Raw genomic sequence first — 21489 nt, 5'->3', positions numbered from 1 at the left:
TTTAACAAAAAAGGTACAAAGCCAAGGGGGTGAATACTTTTGCAAGGCACTAATATAGATAGTGTGAGAGTGAGCGAGTGTACCCCCTTGTAGAAATCCTGCGTTTGCCCCTGCAGTAAGCATACCATTTTTTACTCACAGCTAAAGTTATCTTGCCTAAAATCTCCTCTGGAATAACATCGTCTAATGAACTATATACATATTTGTAAAATTTGTCAAACGAGGTAGCCATGAGCTCCATGCAGATCCAGCAGTCACCCTGGAAGGGAGAAAGTACAATGATGTCAGTTACAGAACAAGCAATGCCTAAAGCAATAAATAAATATATATTCAAATGGGAGAATAATGCTATATTTATCAATAGTTTACTTCAACATAAATCACCTCTCACAAAAAGGATGGATACATAGATTGTGCAAGCACAATGGCACTACAGAAATCATGGATTGTCTCACAGATAAAATCATGCATGAGAGATTCTTGAGAAGTCCTATGGGAAATGTGACATAACTGACATCAAAGGGCACTTCTATCTTACATTCCATGTTTCAGTGCATAACCAGAGCATGGCCATTACCACTGTCATCTTCTGCCGAATATGGCAGAACAAACCCGTATACCTTGGAGTGGGACTGTACATTGCATTTATATGTGCAGCAAATTACATCAGGTGTAAATAGTTCAGCATGAGTGATCTGCTTAACTATGCCAACTCCTACCACTAGCTACCTGGATACTTGGAAGTATACGTATCCAACCGAAATTTACAACCTTTAATCGGACTACATAACTAGGTTAAGAGCCTGGACTCTCCTAAACCCACCTCTCTGAATAGTGCCCCATAAAACTGAACAATATACGGGCAGTCGCTGCTCCTCATCACTACGTCAAGATCCATTAGGAGCTGTTTCTGTTCCTTCTCATCCACTGTAGAGCGAATCCTCTGTAAAAATAGAAAATAAAAAACAAACACTTGAAGTTAGTATTAGAAAATGCATCCCTTTTTTGTTTAAAAAAAAAACCCCAAAAAACGCTAAATGTAGATTGTTAGACTATACAATAGTACTTCCAATAAGAGATACACACATTTGTGTAATCAGTAATACCATTGTAGGACCAGACAAACAGGTTCTTTTAGAGATTATTGGCTAAAAATATCCAATGAGAATATATCTTCCACTAACATGCTGATCAAAATATAAGAAGATATATTTCAAACTCATTCTTCTGTGAGTCTTCAGCACAGAGTATTTCAGAAGATATGCAAGCTGCACGTGTGCGAGGCATGTTTCAGTGGCAAGGACATAATTATTACCTGTGAGTCTAAAGCAAAAAGTAGAACAAATATGAATATGCTGATCTTATGGGAGGCACTGAGGAGTCCACACATGCAATTTTATTGTACTTATTTATATAGCAGCACCATATAAAGCTATGATGTACAAATATTTCATCATTCATACCAGTCCCTGCCCACTAGTGCTTACAATGTAAGTTCTCTAGCACACAAGTACACACACAAGTAGGTCCATTGTTATCAGCAGCTAATTAAGCTACTAATATGTTTTTGGAATGAGGAGGATGCAAAGTGGCTGTATTTAGGAGTATTCACAGAAGCCTGATTTACTACCTTATGATAATGTGAGTTTCAATAGGGCTAATGCCAGAGATCTGTGTGGATTAAAGTGGGAAGCTGCTCTGCTTACTGTTTCTCTGCCCACAGCCGCACCTGTCATTAGTATGGGCACTTGTACCAGCCCCATGCTAGGTGTAAGAGATCGGGTCAGAAACAGGTTTCCAGCCTTCATATACACTACCCAGAATAGCATGGAACCCAAGTTACAGCTCACCACACTCCCTCAAGGCTGAACAATACTTGCGATTGCATTGTTGCAACCCCAAAACGCCCATTTTACACAATGACAGAAGCGGAAAAGATACACAATCGCACATGCTAACACTCGCTATCTGTGTCCATGCCGACTCAGAATCAGCCCCATGGTTGGAATCAAACTCAAGGCTCTAATGCTATGAGGCAACAATGTCGACCATGGTGTCACCTTGTTTCATGGGTTATATTAGTGTGGACAGTGCTAAATGCGATAGGGACTGAAGTTATATACACACACACACAATTACAACTGTGTCAGCATGATATTACAACTGTGTAGTTCCACCAACATCAGAATTTCAAGAATTAGTGCACATTCTCTGATGGAATCCTCACACAGGATGGCTAAAAAAGGAACCCACCTTGACAGCCATGATTTGCCCACTTGGATTGTGAATCATTTTATTGACAGAGCCATAAGCGCCTCTCCCAATTTCACCAAGATCCTTAAGGTCCTCGGCGGTGAAGTCCCAGTGCTGTTCTGGGGAAAGTTTTAATTTTCCTGATGATTCGATGCTGTGTGTTCGTAATCGCTCTCTGTCAAGATACAAAAAGAAGATGTTAGAAAAACATATGGAGGCAACCTGTTACACATGAACTTCTCTATAAATAGAGAAAAAAAAAAAAAAATACCAAAAAATAGATTTTTAGATGTTTAGTCCAATCTAAATTGTCCTCCGCTGCCGTCTCCTTCTCCACTCATATCTTCGACTTCTCCTTGTAAACCAACATGTTTTATTTTTTACCATTTTTCATTGATATTTTTTACCTACACAAGCAAATCTCAGCCTATGACTTAAAAGCTGCTGATGGAACAATATAATCTGATGTGGAAAATTATAACATAACAGTTGTAATTGCTATAACATCACTGGCCTTGCTGCTGTGTGTATGTCAACCAATCACGGAATTTGTTACAGAGAAGATTGTAAGCCAGTCACTCAATTTTAGGACCATACCTCAATTACTGAGAAGACTAAGGGCGGTATCCAATTAGCAGCGCTAAAGTAGCGCTGCTAATTGATCCCAGCGGGGCTATTCTATTAGCCCCGAAGTGCCACCCGATGCCGGCACTTATTGTGGATATTTTCGGGACCTGATGTGTCCCAAAAAATAATCCACAATAAGTGCAATTTTTTCACCCCAAAATAAGGCAAAAAACACATAGGTCTGCAAGCTTATCGCGGACCCTATGCGTACGTTTTCGTAAGATATATCCTATTATTTTGTTCGACAAACGGGGATAAATCGGCAAAAAAAATCCCCATTTTTCGCCGATCGCGGGGGATCAAGTAACGCCCGAACAATGTTCAGGGCTAATTGGATACCACCCTTAGCCTATTCTCAAGACACAGCATTCTGGACAGATTTAGTACAGATTGAGTCTCCCATATCCAAAATGCTTGGGACCAGGAGTATTTTGGATAACGGAATATTCCGTATTTTGGAATAATTGCATACCATAATGAAATATCTTGGGAATGGGACCCAAATATACACACAGAATGCATTTATGTGTTATATACACCTTATACACACAGCCTGAATGTAATTTTATACAATATTTTTTAATAATTTGTGCATTAGACAAAGTTTGTGTACATTAAACCATCAAAAATCAAAGGTTTCATTATCTTAGTCATGGCAAAATAATTCCATATTTCGGAATATTTTGATATGGGAGACTCAACCTGTATATACATTTGAGTTGTTTCAGGTACCATATAATTGCTTGGCAATACAGAACTTTGAAATATTCTTATATAATAAGGAGAAAATTTGTTCCTTGACACAAATAGTAGTTGCAGTTTTCAACAAACATTTGACGGAGGACAGGGCACTTTATTGCTTTAAATCTTCTTCTGCTGCTCATCCTTGTGTCCCCAGAGAACAATGTGTAGCCAATTATCCCCATAATGATCACAGTAGCAAAGAGCATTTCAGGTGAAGAATCTACTTATCTTGTGTAAGTCAGCAATTAGGTTAGTGAGGATGTAGATGACAGCTTTAGAGTGAGAGAATGGGGGCTACAGAGTTATGCTGGGTACACACTAAATAGATACATCTGCAGACCGAGGTGATTGTTGTTCGTACACACTGAACAACCACCATCTGTGTTCAGTGTGTAGGAGGGGACAGGTCCCGCTGGCGTGGTCGCCCCCCTCCCCGCGGCTGCATGTGTACGGGTGGTCTGCAGACCCCCGTACACACTTGCCGATGGACAGATATGTCTGCAGACATATCTGCCCATCGGCTGGCAGCACACCCATTGCTATATGTCTGTGAACAACGTCATTCACAGACATATCGTGGTTATACACTGGCCTACGGGCACCAGATATATTGGCCAATCAATTGATCAGCCAATATATCTGTCAGCGTGTACCCAGCTTTAGGTTCTGAAGGGCAGTCCTACTGATGCAGGAAGATTGTGGTGTCAAACATGCACAAAACTAGATGTCCACTGACCACCTAATGCATCTTTTGTACAAGTTTCTACATTGCTCTCCACATCTAAAATGTTCCAACTTATATTTGCAAGAAAATACAAAATAAAATATTTATTTTCTGCCGGTAATGGAGAAAAGATAAATGCAAGTTTAGCAGCCAACAGGGGCCAATTTACTGACAAATGTAAGGATGCTAAAACAGTTAAGGTGCGTAGCCACTTGCCGACTGAGGAACGTTTGAACGATTACGACATCATAATCGTTCAGTCGTTCCTCATCCTGTAGGTGCCCACACTGAGCGATATGTCGTTCATTGCAGGTACCCTCCCTCATCCCCGAACATCGCTGGTCGTTTATCATTTTCATGCCCGATTAATGAGTGATTGAATGACAACGATGTCGTTATCGTTCAATAGCTCATTTTAAAATCGGCAAGTGGATACGCGGCTTTAAACTGTTAATTGGGTAAAGTTCTTTAACCAATCTGAAGTCATTAGTGTATCGAATATTCCCCAGGGTGTCTTTGCTGTTAGCTATAAAACATCTAAAAAGGCAAGGAATAATATTCTCTTAATGCAATTCTGGGACTCTGCTCGCTCTATGTTCTAAATCTCTGCTGATTAACTTGAAACCAGCAATAAATTTAAACAAAGGCAGTTATCACACAGCATATGACTAGTCAATACATTTCCAGAACCATAACAGACATCCTTCAGAGAGAGGTTTTATTCTTTCAGCACAACACTTACACAGAGAAGGCAGCCATTTTATGACCTTAACTATTATTTTGGAAAATGCAGTCGCTTTGTACTTTAGCGAGGTTTCTGGATCATGAAAATTGTCTATTTCGCAAACGGTCCACCTCCACTGTTGTGAAATAACAATGTCTGCCAGTAAACTCTCAAGAAACTTACAGTCTGTTTTTTGTAGCCTGCTCATTGGAGGTGTACGTCTTTCCACAAGGCAACCGCACTTCCGGTTTCTGGTACGATGTCTCGAGGTTCCTAATCGGGTCAGTTTTCTGCATCCTTAATAGGTAAAGAGAGACCCCAAGAAAGGGGTAATGTCTGGGCATAAATATGAATATTCAAGATTGTCAATCATTCGTACAATACTACCCACAATCCTAGTTTATGGAAGAGCAGTTTAAAGACTATCAAGTAGTTTATTTAATCTGTGACAAATGGTGTTTCGCAGAGCAGGGGGGATGGGGGCGGGGGGTTCAGTCACTACCTGAAAAGCTGTCTGCTACAGGTACAAAAGCAAGTGATCAATGTAGAGGCTAAAGTGGTGGAGAATTGAAAAGTACAAAAAACACAACTATTTATAAATATTCTCAAACACAAATATATACATACACATGTACAGGGCTATTTTTAAGGAAAAATAGGTTCAGGAACTGGGGGAGGAGCTTTTGGGAGTGGAGCTATAGAAAAAAAATGTACAGTATAAATTATATACACATACATAGTATTTAGCAAAGGCGGCACTCAAAAGGAACTTTAACATAAAACTTATCTTTTAGAAAATACATTTAGGCCCTGGACATTGCGTGATAGTTAATAATAAGTACACAATAGTTATAAAAATAACCAATTTGGCTTTCAAATTTATATAACTATTGTGACTTCTATACAACTCTTCTATGAAGGTACTAAGGGACTTTGCAAACTTTAGAAATTAGTACCAGACTGACTATAACAAATGAAATATATATATATATATATAAAAATTGTCAGTAAGCCGGCACTCCACAAACTTGCCCAGGTGCCATCCAGAGTAAATTAAACTCCAATATGATGCATGCAAGGCCTCAAAGAAGGAATAAACGTCAAGTTGTGACAAGTTCAGTGGTGAACGTTTCAGTCTTTCAACTTTTATCAAGAACAAGTTCTTGATAAAAATTTCAAGACTGAAATGTTGAACACAGAACTTGACAACTTATCGTTTATTCCTTCTTGGAGTGCCACTTGGCATGCAATATACACGCACACACGGGTATATATATACATATATACACCCAAATGGTCCGGCACTCCTATTGCACATTCAAAGCTGCCTCCGTGCCCTCTATGATATTTGTAACTAGAAGTGATGAAGTAATAAATTAGATATATCTATCTATCTAGAAGTGATAAGCAGCGGCCGCTGCTCATCACTTCTAGTTACAAATATTACAGAGGGCAAGGAGGCAGCTTTGAATGTGCAATAGGAGTGCTGGACCATTTTGGGCATATATAATATATGTTTATTTGTGGAGGTCCCTGCAGGATGGGCGTGTAGGGTATGCGATGGGCACCAGCAATGCACGTGAGGGCTCATACAAGCTTGGCAACAGCCGCCTCCCTAAACTAGAAGAGAAATAAGAGCTCCAAATTTGTCAAGGAACAATTTTATCAGAATACATTAAAATATCTATACTTTATCTACATAGCCAAGAGTGAAAACCTGCATCCACATAGGAAGCAATAAATCCTACTTTATTGTCCAATTGTGCTCTGTGGGGAATGTACTGGAGACAACTGGGTCTCAGGAGATAAAGTATGCAAACTAGGCATCAGAAGGTGGCACAGGATGGTCCTCGGTTGTCTCCACCTCCTGTCTCTAGCATGTCAAAACATGGAGATGTTTCAAGGTGATTGATGGGAACTCAGGACAAGCTTTCATTTTAATACCCTCCAAACTGAACACAAAATCAGCAGGCTTGTGCACAGTAAAGCATAGTGTGGAAAGGGATCTTGGCCTCATAATTTTGTCCTCGTTAATTTGAATGAAAAAAAATAAATCTCAGATGGGAGTACGTACAGGTGTGCAGGTTGAATAGTGGGGTTCAGTGTGAATTTTGCTGTGGATTTGAAGGCCGGATTGGCAAAATTCAATTTCAGTGCTTTACGTTTACCTAAGGAGACACACAGAAGAATGTTAACTACAGACCCATAGCAGTAAACCATATGAAAGAAAAGTGTGTATATAAGAGTTTGTTTTATTTGCTGTTAATCCCTGAAGGAAAAATGCATTGATTGCACTACAGAACTTTAAAAAAAGTGAGCAACGTGACAAAAAAAGGAGATACTGCCTACTTAGTAAGCATAAAATGACAGACAAGTTCTCGCCTATTTATTAATTTTGCGGACAGGTTATTTGCGGACAGTTTATCTTCTGCCTGAAATGCATGTATTACTGATTAGTTGTAAGACTAAAAATACTTGCCTAAACCCAATACTCCATCTTTTAAAAAAAAAAAAAAAAACACACAATAAAATCAAATAATCTGGCCACTACGAAAAAAATTATAATTTAAACACCACCCCCCCCCACCCAAATAAGAAAAAAACAAAACAAAAATAAAAAATATATATAAAAATAAATCACTTATATGGCAAAAACTATACAATTGCAACAGTGATGAATTCAAAGTTTTGTTTCTCTATTAAAAAGAAATATCAAAAAAATATCTTTACTCATAATATTTAGCAAATAAAAAAAAATTAAAAAATATTACAAACAAAGTCTGCAAACATCTTGCTGAATGTGATGTTATGAAACCATAACATTATTATTCGCCATCAAGATTTGATGCCAGGAATTAGCTAATAGCTTGTCAGGTTTTGCAATACAGCTCAGTGACCAGATGCTACATAGCCAACCTAATAGCGATAGTCTTAATTAAGTGTAGAAGCCCCATTACGGTCAGGTGAGCAGCTTAACAGAGCTCAAATAATCAGCTTCCTGGAAATGAGGGCAGGCTCCGGCCTGCTTCCCAGCTCTGATCGACACAGGGAATGTGGAAAGGTTTTGGAAATGACAAATTTAGTAAGTGAGTCACCGCAGCAGCAGAGCTGATTAATATTAAATGATATTCCCATAAAGGACTGCTTCCCTACAATGCAGTCACATGCTGTATATATTATTCATTGACTGCAGGCACACCAAGGAGGGGGCATGAATGCAGCTGGTGCAATTAAACATGTACAGCTTCAATGGAGCGACGGGGCACAATGCAAAATAGCCAGAGATGGCTGCTTTGTGTAGATTAAATGGATGAGCAGAAATAGCTGGTGCACTATGCCTAATGAACCAGGTATTGAACATGCCTCTAATATATTTACATTTAGCTTATACGCCTGAAAATAATATATAGGTAAACTATATTTAAAAAAAAAAAAAAAAAAAACAGAAGGGAGGAGGAAACAAAAAACAAAAGCAAATATTAAAAAAAAATAAATAAATAAATCTCTACCATTTTAAAATAAATTTAAACTTGAGAGTTTTGCTCACCACTGACAACCCTATCTAGATTAAAAGGAAAAACAAAACAAAAAAAAACAAACAAACACCAAACTTTTTTTCTCCTTACCACTAAGGTTTGTTTCAATGCAGTTTTTTTGTATATTTCTCGTCTTTTTTTCTTGTTCATTAACTTCTAAAAAAACAATTAAATGTGAAATTAAAGCACTTTTACATAACTATATATTAAAATTTGCTAATTTGAGGAGATTTTCATGTGTTTTGACTTCAACGAGCGCAATTTATGGAGTTTAAAGAAGATGGGAGGATGTTTGGTATATATATTATATATCATGCAAATAAAATAAAATGGAAAAAAAAGGTTCTCTCCTTTTACCTTACCTTTTCTCCCAATCACCTCATTTTAAAGAATTTTAGAGAGTAGAGGACTATACAGTTAGATAGTTTCCAGGCCACTATGGCCCAAAATCACAGCATCTGATCCCATTAGAAGCCATCCGAATTGGTCCCAGATTCAGATTATCTGTAATTTGATGCACTGTTGCCCATCTGTGGTCTGAACAAGTCTGTCCACTCTCCGTTCCACTCGAGCATCCGGCAGCCGTTTAAGACCACAGGCCATGTGCTCAGAGCCAGTTTTTTGTCTGCTGGGCCACTCTGTGTACACCGTAACAACTCACCAGTGCAGCACTTTTGGTAATGCTTGCATCCAAGTGCCAACAATCATTCCATGTTCAAAGTGTGTCTGATAGCATCTTTATTTCATGAGTGATACCCTTCATTAGTCTGCATACCTTCGCCTTTCCTTGTACACATTCAGACGTCCTACATCAGCATTATCTGTCACTTTGCATAAAACTGCAGTCAGAGTACTTCTCCATTACATATACTAAAAGGTGCTACATACAACTGTGGCCATTTCTAATGCACCAGTTTGCTGAAAACTCATTAATTGGAGTCACATGGGATGTAGTTAAATTGCCAGCTGACGGGATGTCAGCCACCGAAATACCGCCACCTGGCAAAATGCAGACTCATATCCCGAAGGAGATCAGGATACCGGCATCTGCATTCCAAATGCCGGAATCCCGAACATCCGGACCCCGGTAAGTATTGCAGTTTCCCCCGGGGATGGGGAGGGGGTTTAGGTACCTCCGGGAGGAGATTAGGGTTAAGGGGCCTATCCATTAGCAAATAAAATGAACGACTGAACAATTAGGGTTAGGCTACCCTGGGGGAAGGCCAGGGTTATGCACCCCCTCCCCACTGGTGGGTTAAGTTTAGGGTTCGGTAAGGGGGAGGGGGGGGGATTAGGGTTAGGTACCACCGGGGAGAGGTTAGGGTTAGGATACTTACCACCCATGTCAGGATCTTCAGCATTCTGGCTTCCGGCTATTCAGCCGCCAGTATTTCATACCCATTCAGAGTCATACATATAGACATTTGTGGTGATATTATAATCAGTGATATGCAGTCAGGGGAGGCAGAGACTTTCCTGTCATACTTTGGTATACTCCAGAGTTTTGACTATAAAAATTAAAAAAAAAAAAAAAAAAAAGAAAAAAAAAATATATTATAAATATCTTCTGTGTATTATTCTAATCATTTTTAGTCATAACTCTGAAGTAAAAAAGTGTATGGCAGGTGAAGCACTGCCTCCCCAGTCTACCCTCTCCACACATCACTGATCAAAACACACCAACATTTCCAGCACTATATACTGCTGCACCTTTGCATAATGCCCACATGAACTCTCAGGTTCATATATGTATCTGTAAATCTGACTGATACTAGTCAGTGCCTCCCCAGCCATTTATCTCACTGTAAAATAGATAGCTCTATCTAGTTTTCTCGCTAGCATCAGTTGCGGGCAGGGCGCCAATGACCGGAAACGCGGTCGGCCGGTGAAGGGGGTGCATCTGTTCACGTGGTGGAAGAACGCCGACAGTCAGGCTGTTTTAGCAGGGTGCATTTTGCCCTTTAAAAAAAAAAATAACCAAAATTAAAAATAAATAAAAAATCGGGCAGGGCGCGGCGCCCTGCAGCCTAGCGTGATCACTATATACCAGTTACATGGATTACCAAGCTAGATCATATTGCTGCCAGGCTAACTAAATTTCCCTTCCAAGGCAGAGCAGAACAAGTAGTTATGTTGTCCAGTGGTTAGCCTGCAATGGGAGGAGGAAGCACTACTGGTTATCCCTACAGTAGGTTAAAGATAGGCCTTGGAAGAGAATATTGTCTGCTCATCACAAAGCCACGCAGTTAAGGCATTGTGACACAGCAGAAATTGGGAATACGGTAATCCCTATTCTAATGCCGCTAATCCACTACGCGACATTACTGAGCGATTGCACGATTACGACATCGTAATCGTGCAATCGCTCAGTAATCGGGCACAAATCGCGCACATTAATGTTAGAGACGACCTGCGATGCGCACTCACGCTGGTCGTTTCTGACATCAATCATCACCCGAACATGATGGTCAATCTGCCGATATGACAGATTGCCCATGTTCGGGGATGATTGATGTGCCTACACTGAACGACTGATCAGTCAGTGTAGACACAGCAGACTGTGAAACGACTGCACGATTACACTGTCGTAATCGTGCAGTCGTTTCACAGTCTGCTAGTGGATGTGCCCCATAACAGGCACCCAGTGCCAATCTCAGCAGTATTATTGATCACTTAGCACTCTGGTCAATGGTGTGCACTGAATTGATAAGCTGAATTCCCATAAATATTGGCTCTGACCAAAAACAGGGCAGTCTCCACTATGTGACAGGGGGGTAGATGTATGATAGCGGCACTTAACGTGCCGCTATACCGCTTCCCACTTCGCCTCTTTACCGCGGCGAAGCAGGAAGCACTACCGATGAGATGTAAGAACATCTCATCGGCCGGAGAGGGGGAGCGATAACTCCCCCCTCCGGCGCTACCCGCTAGAGATGCTGATGCGCTGTGTCTCTGTCCGGCCGGCTCCACTGAGCATGCGCGGGATCTCGCAAATATTGCGAGATCCCCGCGTGCAGCCTGGAGCCGGCAGCAGCCCCAGCGCTGTCCCTGCTGTGGGGATAGGCTAGCTCCAGGCTGCAGTTGTCGATAACGATAGCCACAGCCGGCGGGTCATGCGGTATGACCGTTCGTACATAGCCCAGGCTATCGGCGCTGCTATCTTGTAGATAGCGCCCCTGTCATTTACCGCCCAGACCCCCGATCATACATCGGGGAGAAGCGGTATCAGCGCACATAGCGTGCGCTGATACAGCTTCTGGGTTTCGTACATCTACCCCAGGTGCTCTTATTAACTTTTCAGCATTACACCCTTTGAAAAAAAAAAAGAAGGAGTTAAGCAATATCAGTTACCCTCCCTGCATTGCATATGCTCATATCTTGGAGACACCTTGTGTGTAGGAGCCTGGCTTCCCACACAGCTGTAATGCTCAGTGTGTGTGACATCCTGCTCATTATTTTCAAACACCCCACCCATGCTGCATTACTGTACATCACACCAACTCTAGTCCCTGCTCTAGAGAGGAGAGTGCCAACACAAAGTACACATTTATGTTGCAGTTGTTAAAATAGTTTTTAAGGTTCATGTATAGTTTATACTCATATACAAACATATTTTTATTACCAGTTAACTATATAGTGTACACATTACTTAGTGCTCAACAGATAATATTTAACAATTCACAGTAATCTCCACCAGTGATGCTTCCAATCTATGGCCCTGATTCAGAGCCGGACACTCTGAAACAGCACTCACTGACCAACCACAGCTACAGCAAGCAGCCATGATGATGGTCGCAATGGTCAAGACCATCGCGACCATCGGGCTTGCGACGAGACCCTTGTGGTAGGGTCTCGTGGCCGCAAGCCCCAGAGAGATTTCGGCTCTAACAGAGCCGGAATCTCTCCACTGACATAACTCGTGATGTCAGTGGGGCCGTCCCCAAACGGGAAGCGTTCAAATGGGAGCACCTCCGTTTGGGCAGCCACCTACCCCCCAGCCCGCCCACCAAAGGGGGCAAGCTGTCACTCAACATTGCGAGACCCGGAGCGACGGATTGACAGTCGCTATCCGGGTCTCGCGCATGAGCACGACGGAGCCGACTCAGTCGCGCGCATGCGCTCTGGGCCGGGTCTGAATCAGGCCCTATATTCCATACCACATGGACACACAAACACACAGTAGGTTTATTTATTTATTTTTTGACAGAAGCCAATTAACCTACCAATAGGTCTGTGGATTGTGGAAGGAAAACTGCAATCCAGAAGAAACTAACACAAACAGGTCACTTTATAAGTGTACACTTGCTTATTAATGCAAACATCGAATCATGTGGCAGCAACTCAACGCACAAAAAGCATTCAGACTTGGTCAAGAGGTTTAGTTTTTGTGCAGACCAGAAAGGTGAAGAAATGTGATCTAAGGGACTTTGGCACCAACAATCAATTCACAGCCACAAAGGGTAGTTTGAGAATTGCAGAAACCGCTGATCTCCTAGGATATCATGTAAAACAATATTCAGAAACAACAGATGAACAAACCACAACGTCTTTCTAATGAGGATAGTTAGAGGAGAATGGCCAAACTGGTCCAGAAACTGAAATAACCATGTGTTACATCAGTGGCAGTAAAAGAGCATCTCTCAACACACAGCACATCGAAACTTGAAGTGAATGGGCAACAGCAGCAGCAGACCATAAGGTTCTCACGCTCGCTCACAAAGCCCTCACCCAATCTTCTCCCATATACATCTCTGATCTCATCTCCCTTCACGCTCCTCTCCGCCCTCTTCGCTCAACTAATGCACGCCGCCTTTCATGCCAGCTGATTACTTCCTCCCACTCCCGCCTCCAAGATTTTGCCCGCACTGCTCCCCACCTCTGGAACTCTCTCCCACTCCGCATCAGACTCTCCACCTGTTTGCAATCCTTCAAACGGGCTCTCAAGACCCACTACTTCATCAAAGCCTTCCAGCTATCATTCTAACTCCTTGCTACATGCTCATTCGTCCCCATCTACCCCATCTGTGTCAACCCAGTTTGTCTTCCCCCACCTTTTTAGAATGTAAGCTCTCACGAGCAGGGCCATCTACCCTCTTGTGCTTCTCCTTACTATAGTGTCATTTACTTCTTACTCACCACTAGGGCACCTAACACTTGGTTGCTTATGCTCTGTTGCTTATCTGGGTGATATGGTCACTAATGTAGCAATATATATTATCCATGTCCTGTATTGTATTGTTCTGTAAGTCACTTGTATACAATTTGTTTTTGTACTTTGTAAGGCGCTGCGGAACACTTGTGGCGCCATATAAATAAATGCTAATAATAATAATAATACAGAGTCCCATTGCTGTCCGCTAAGAACTAAGGCTACAGGGGCACAGGCTCACCAAAACGTAACTTCTGAAGTTTGAAAAAAACGTCAACCTGGCACAAGGAATCCCGATTCCTCCTGCAACATGTAGATGGCAGGGTCAAAATTTTGTATAAACATGAATCCACATCCGGCCTTGGGTCAACGATTCAGGCTTATGGTGGTGTAATGGTGTGGGGGAATGTTTTTTTTGGCACACACCTAAATATTGATGCCTACCAAATGCATACCTTTCACCTCCGAACTGGCTAATATGTTATTCAAAAAACGCTCAGAAATTGTTTGTTTGTTTGTTTTTTTTATAATTGAATTAGGTCAAAAATATCTATTTAAAACTTATCCAACATTATTTTATTATAAAAAATTTAAACACAGTATAGCATAAAAATACCATTTCTTATTGTATATAGTGCATAAACAATAAAACTTTAAAAACACATCTAAACTAATTAGGACTATAGATTGTGCATCCTTAAATTGTCGGCCACATAAGAATATAGTTATCGATACGGGATCGCCATAATCAAAATGGTTCATCAATATTTAGAACTATCGAAGCTTCCGATTTATATTGATGTTCCAGAATACGAAATACATTACTAATTGGAACACAATGGGGGGCAAAGGCGTTGTATTTACAATTATCTGGCGGCTGCGCCTCTCATTGGGACAGCTGTGATTACAGCAGTGATCGGCAGAGCCGGATTAAGGGGGGGGCATAGGAGGCTAGTACCCCCGGGCCCCCCTTTCTTAGGGGGCCCCCTTCCCAGCCATACTCAGAGGTACCTTGAGCGAGTACTTGCACTGCTGTCCGATGGGACACACTCCTTTTCACACCGGCTGGGGACTGTCACTGCGCTGCCTGCGGTGCTTGATCGGCACTGCTGCGCATGCGTGGCAGGCGGCAGCTCCTCAGAGCAGAGCTCTCTGACTTGAATCTATCATGTAACCAGGGCTGGATGTGACTTTTCTGCCTTCCACTCAGCTCCCAATCACAGCGAGCTCCTGAGCACCGCTGATGGTTAGGTTGGATAGATTCTACTATCAACCCACTGCGGATGCCAGTTCCTCTGTTTCTACCCTGCAGAGACTGTGACTCGCACGCAGCAGCCCCTGCAAGTTAGCAGCCAGTGTCGGTGGGAGACTGTACATTACACAATGCCATTGCTATTGACTTCAGGAGGTGAGTAGTGTGGGCACCATGCTCCACTGTCTGTCTGGGAGGCGGATTTCCCTCCAGGGTAATGGCTGCAGCATTATGCGCTACCTACAATATGTTCCATAAGTCTTCTCCTGTCTCTCAATGAGGTATGTGCTGCTGAATTTCCAATATCATCAAAACCGACCTGATTGGCTACAAGGTAAAAGATAATCTATTTAGCTGCAATCAGTGTGCATGACTTTTCATGTACAGTGTGTGTGTGTGTGTGTGTGTGTGTGTGTGTATATAATTTTATATATATATATATATATATATATATATATATATATATATAATTTATAGGTACCCTCCCCTTCCTGTGTTTGCCACAGGTCCAAGGACGATTCTACTCCTTTCCAGCCTCAGCTGCCAGCAGCAGCTCTCCCAGCAGCAACATGACAAAATGGCACGCTGCTGCTGGTGATGGAGCCTGGAGGAGGTTTCCAAGTCTGCCCCCAGTGCAGGTAGCACCTGCCTGCGCTGCTGCCTCATGAAAGTGTTTGGGGGAGGAGGCACACAGCAGGCAAAGCCAGGGGGCAGTGCTGAGAAGAGGGGGAGGGCCCCTCTGTATTAAATGCCCCGGGCCCCCCAAGGGCTTAATCCGTCCCTGGTGATCGGCACACACCAGGGGAGAAACCATGAGTGCAGTAGGGCTGGGAAGTAACTGAGATTGGTGGCTGTATTTATTTATTAACAGTTTCTTATATAGCGCAGTATATTCCGTTGCGCTTTACAATTGTCAACATTGATAGAACAAAACTGGGTAATAACAGACAGATATATAGGTAGGAAGGCCCTGCTGAAAAGTAATCTTCCAGCAGCCGCCCACTGGGCATTCCGATCTGATGCGACCATGCCCAGCAAGTGGTTAAGGCCACAGTCTACCCATCTTCTAATGCCTACGCCAAGCAGGATTACTGTTAATGTCAAAGCATACAGCACCTCAAACTGGTTCCATGAATATACCATACTTGCCGACATTTCGGCAGGGGAATCCGGGAGGGGGCTGGCAGGTCCGTCCAGCAGGGAGGATGGGGGCGGGTCAAAGAGGCAGAGCGGGGGGCATGCCGATGCGATCGCGTCATCGTGGCCCCGCCCCCTACTTTATAATGCCAATATTACTGGCATTATAAGGCAGGGGGTGGAGCTACAATGACTCGATTCAGCGCGAATCGCATCATCACACCCCCGCTTCGCCCACTTTTGCGGCTGGCGCGGGGGATATCGGGGTGCAGGCATCCATTCCGGGGGACTTGCCTAGTCTTGCGGGGTGTCGGGGGCTGCGCCCGACTTTCGGGCGGCTCCCGACAGTCCCGGGAGAGTAGGCAAGTATGGACTATACTGAGCTCAGTGTACTATAATGTCCAACTCAATCCAATAGGAAACCTTTGGCACAAGGTAGAACAGGAGATTCATAGCATGAATGTGCAGCTGACAAATCTGCAGCAACAGCGTGATGCCATCATGTCACCATGGACCAAACTCTCTAAAGAAGTTTTGTTTCCAGCACCTCATGAAACCTATACTACAAATAATTTAGGATCTTCTGGGGGCAAAGGGGCTTCTTACCCAGTACTAAAGGGTGTACCTAATAATGTGACCAGTGTAATACATAACACCACTACCCACATGCACATTACACACATATGTATAAGATATTCTGCACAAAGAGCACTAGCTTTTGAATATTTTGATTTATTTATACAAGTTGAAGTTGCCATTTGCTTTCTTGGTTGATGTAAAATGACAACAACTGAATAGCTTTACGATCAATTATTGCTACTAGTCTATGAATGTTGAATATCATACCGCTGCAAGGTACTTTGTAGCATTAGGTGCCTTAGGAGACTCAAATACACAATTAGGACGGTATCCAATTAGCCGCAGTCAATTTTGCCTCAGGCAGCTGAAACCAAATCCCTGATAAGAAGTCATTTTTCTCCCGATCGTGACAGTGAAAATACAAAGGTCCGTGACTTTTCGCAGATCCTATGTGCTTTCATGAGAAAAACTGAACATTTTTGGACGGAAAAAACGGGGTTTAAATGCATGCCACAAAATAAAATAAAAAAACACCCAAAAGTAAGGTGAAAAAAAAAACAAAAACAGTTTTTTGCGTCTGAAAAGTGTTCGTTGCTATTAGATACCGGTCTAAGCATTATTGAACAAACATACACATGTGCAAATCTACACTAAAACAACATCAACCAACCACACAAATGCTTCCATTGTCTAACCTTCCCGCGACAGATGAAAACCAATTGCTGACTTGTTTCTATGGTGTTGGTAATTACCACGAGTTCTAGTACTACATGTCATTTGTTATGGATACCATGGTGCGTAGTGTACTGTGTGCTAGCGAGAAAACCCAGTGAATTTACCAATGACAGCTGGCATCAATAAATCATCTGAACAGACCATGGCTAGAAGTCTCAAGTTTTTATAAGAATACTATTGCAGTGTATTTGAAAATATATTTGCATGGATGTAACACATGAATACCAGACATACTGTAGTTAATACAGACAAAACATTGCACTTTATCCTTGCTTTAACAGAGCGTTTCTCAACATAGTATTTTTAAATTTATTGGTACAAATACTTCTCAACATTGTACCAATAAAATTAGTCCAGCTGCCTCGCCAAGCTCTATTGTGGTAATGATGTATATACTATAGGTACACTAGTTTTCTAGGGTTGGGTACGGGATGCCAGTGCTCAGGATTTCAGCGGTCAGAATCCCGATACCGGCATCCCGACAGGGTTAGGATGCCAACACCTGCAGGTAAGTATCCTAACCCTACCCCTAAATCTAACCCCCCTGCAGCCTAACCCTAACGCTCCCTGTCGGGATGCCGGCGCCGGCATTCTGACTGGTGTTGGGATTCCAGGAACGGCAGTCCATCAACCAGGATATGAACTACATCCCATTTTCTACTAGATATTGCAGGAGAGTTGCTAAAAGCTGTCTATTTCAAAAGGTTCAAAATAAAAAAATCAAAAATCATGTTACAATGCAAGCAGGGAAAATGCTGGCTGCCTTTACATGTAGCAAAACAAATACTGGGGGGGTTGATTTAACACTGTATATTAAAATTAAACTAGGACACACCCCTTTCCAACCACGAATCTCTCCACGTTTTTACATCTGCCCTACCAGTAATGCAACAGAATTTTGCTAAGGTTCAAGTTGAATCAGGCCCACAGTATTCAGCAATGTGCATAATGCTGAAACACAGACAGTTTATACTGCCTCTATTAGGGGTGGCTATAGAGCAGAGGGTTCCAAACACCACCATTACAGTCCAGGATTTTGCTTGAGTTAAGATCAGTGGTGGATTTAAAAAAAATAAATAAAAAAAAATCCACCACCCACAGGACTGCCTAGCAGTGGTAGTGACTACTCATTGGAAGCACTCCGTGCTGATCACAGCCACACAGGCAGTCCCAGGGGTGTTTTCTCTCCCTGGGACTGCAATAGAAGAGAAGCCACTCCTCTGCTATAACGGCAGTACTATCTGGCTTCTAGGGGCTGCAGCCCCGAAAAGCCAGAGTGTCTGCTACCAGTCCAGGCTTAAGCCCCGCCCCCTGTGTAGGCTCCACCCCTCATGGCCACCGAACTTAAGCCTCGCCTCCCTGTGGCATTAGCTGTCAGTCACCAGGATGGCAGGGAGGAGAGGGCTGCAGCCTATGATGAGCAGACCCCCCCCCCCCCCATCGAGACAGGTAAGGAGCCAACGCTGGCCCAGACTGTTACATTTAAATTGACTGAGGTACTAATTAAGTCACCCAAGCATGGATAGCCTCAACTGTGGACTATAACGGCAGAGTTTGGGAACCTCTGCTATAAACAACTGGATCTTAGACTCTGGCGCTATAACTAGGTAAAACCATGTATAATGTAAAGTTTGTAAACAAATTACATCTAGTTTTGGATTGTTTTTGTTTTAAAGTTTCTTACACTAATGAGCTCCAATATGATGACAAATAACTATTTGCCACCCTAACCAACTAAAAAATAAGAAAGAAAATAAAAACCCACACACACCATTTACTTTTGTGGCTGATCCATCCAGCTCTCTTGAAACACCTATTCAAAAGAGAAAATACTCCTGTTGCCTTGGATGATGAACAGTGGAACAAGGGCTTAGTAACAAGATAATATTGGGGTCTTGCTAATATTATAAAGGATTTAGTTACGCAATAAACAAAGCAATTTACAGAGGATTTGAGGTGTGGTGGATTAAGCAACAGTTCCTCATTTTGGAGTAAAACCATTAGCATATTTATGGACTGTAATTACCCATTTACCGAGGTTGTCCTGTTGTAACCTGGGCTTAGACAATGAATCTTTAGCAGATTCCTATGACACTAAAGAAACGATTCATGTCTCAGACATGCACATAAGAAAAACATGTTGCGGAGGTTAGTGCTCAGTTCCAAATGTTGAGTGGGCAACTCAGCACGAGCATCTTCTGTGAAATGAGTGCCAGGAAGACTGCCAAGGTGAAAATCCTGTTTCCTTAAAGTCTTACGGTTGATGGCTTCCACTTTAATCATTAGATCAGCACACAAAATCAAACATTTCTTGCAGTGTTTGGAACAAATGATTGCATCTTAACATGATCATAATTTACTAGCATCTCCTCTACTTTTCGGGAATCCCTGATCGCTTCCTTTATCATGCGGCATGTCAATACGGACACAGGACTCTGAAGAGCTGTCGGTCATACCCTAATCACGCAGACTGAGAGGGGGGTCTCTAGCCTGTAAGTCCTTCCTCCTACCAGGCTTGGAGTACAGTCCTAGTAGGAGATCACATCTTCAGCATTTGACTAATATATAAATGTATTGTCTTTAGAGGGGAGGTCTTGAATTACCCACATTCGGAAGGAATCAGTTCCCTCCAGGGGAGGCTTGAGTGAAACCTTTGCATTCTGCATTAGCAGTGGAGGTGTGGAATTCCAGGTTTTCACATTTACACAGACCCAGCTGGAAAAATCAATGGAGCACAGGAAGGGTTTAAAATCCCCACACACCTGATGCCGGACAAACTGGCCAGGCGATAGGCCAGGGGTGGTGGTTAGCAATAGGGTGCCAGGACCTGAAGGGCTCACAGACATTAGCACAAGGAGTGCTGGGACATTTACTTTTATGTGGTTTGCTTATTTTGTGTTATGTGCCTGTGTGTGTCCAGGCCTATGCTCACGTATGCTAAGGTACAGTGTCTGCTACCATTAAAAAAAAAATAAGACACTGCTTTACCAAGTACCTGCCTGTCTGGAGCCCTCATTTCAATACCCCATGTTACAACATATACACACACACACACACACACACATAAATGCACATTATTTCTATCAGCGGTAGCTGCTAAATCGAACTGCTGCTTGAAAAATCAATATACAGATAGTCCTTTGGGCCTCGATGCTGCAGAGTCAATGCCAGGTCTTTAGTTACTCATTAGCTATTTTCCTGTATTTAATGCATATCTAATACATGAAAATTGCAATTGACAATTGTAATGAGGTGATAAATAAAACAAATGTCAAGTTAAAAAGCAGCAATCCATATAACAGTATGTTTTTATTAATATTTTCCTTTCCACATTAAATCGGTCACAGTGCCATTATTCCGGTATCAATGGTCGGCTGTAAAGAGGAAAGTAGTCTGCAGTTCATATAGATTATTAGGAAAGAAAGTGGCCATTATGGAAAGTATACTCCAAACAGGATTGCTGCTTTAGTGCAAATGAAGAGTCACTCATCATTAAACAAAATTAAATTAAAGTAAATATGTAAATCTAGTCCCTTAAACCAGCAAGCCATTGTGGTTTTCAATATTGGCAAAAGCTAACATAGTGCTGGATATCTGGAGCCTGTTTCAAGAGTTTCCTTCAGCCTCAGCAAATCTATGGTATATTAAAATACTCATTAGTAGGTCTAGCCATCCCAATATTCTCCAGCTATCGAGTTACAGCATGCTAGGAATTGTAGTTCCGACAGCTGAGGATCTTTGGCATGTCTCTCTGTGCTAAATAATAGAAAACCAAAAACATTTTTCCCCCCTTTTCTTTAATGGGATCCAAGGGAACAAGTGACATACTTTGCCAATGCCAGGATGTGTGTATAAATCATGGTTGGGTTGGAGTCATCATAAGTAATCTCAGCTGAACATGTGTGACCAGTCATGTTTAAATATAAACCCACACACAACTCCCTAAAGTGTGCAAAATATCAGCTTGCTAGTCAGAAGGGAAAAGTTAAACATATTTATATAGTACATTTTTATGGCAAGTCTCTTTAA

The 21489-nt window shown here is 42.1% G+C and overlaps 1 protein-coding gene across 5 annotated transcripts in view; it reads right to left on the bottom strand.

The window, feature by feature from the left end:
* Nucleotides 1–21489, bottom strand: part of MAP2K4 (mitogen-activated protein kinase kinase 4) — a 54267-nt gene that overhangs the window by 20138 nt on the left and 12640 nt on the right. For 2 of the 5 annotated variants that reach the window (XM_088468606.1, XM_088468607.1), the window contains 6 exons: nt 8699–8764; nt 7147–7240; nt 5256–5369; nt 2254–2428; nt 824–943; nt 140–259 (listed from right to left, as the gene is read on the bottom strand). In XM_088468606.1, the coding sequence (XP_088324732.1) occupies nt 140–259; nt 824–943; nt 2254–2428; nt 5256–5369; nt 7147–7240; nt 8699–8764 (689 nt within the window). Of the gene's footprint in view, nt 1–139; nt 260–823; nt 944–2253; nt 2429–5255; nt 5370–7146; nt 7241–8698; nt 8765–9945; nt 10067–21489 lie in introns of those variants that run through there. The other 3 variants (XM_088468610.1, XM_088468608.1, XM_088468609.1) reach the window with 2 other exon arrangements.

The sequence above is a fragment of the Taudactylus pleione genome, unplaced genomic scaffold (genome assembly GCF_031769625.1).
Source record: "Taudactylus pleione unplaced genomic scaffold, aTauple2 ptg000012l, whole genome shotgun sequence".
NCBI classification, from domain to species: domain Eukaryota; kingdom Metazoa; phylum Chordata; class Amphibia; order Anura; family Myobatrachidae; genus Taudactylus; species Taudactylus pleione.
The sequence above is the reverse complement of the archived record's forward strand: the minus strand, read 5'-3'. Positions and strand labels throughout refer to the sequence as shown.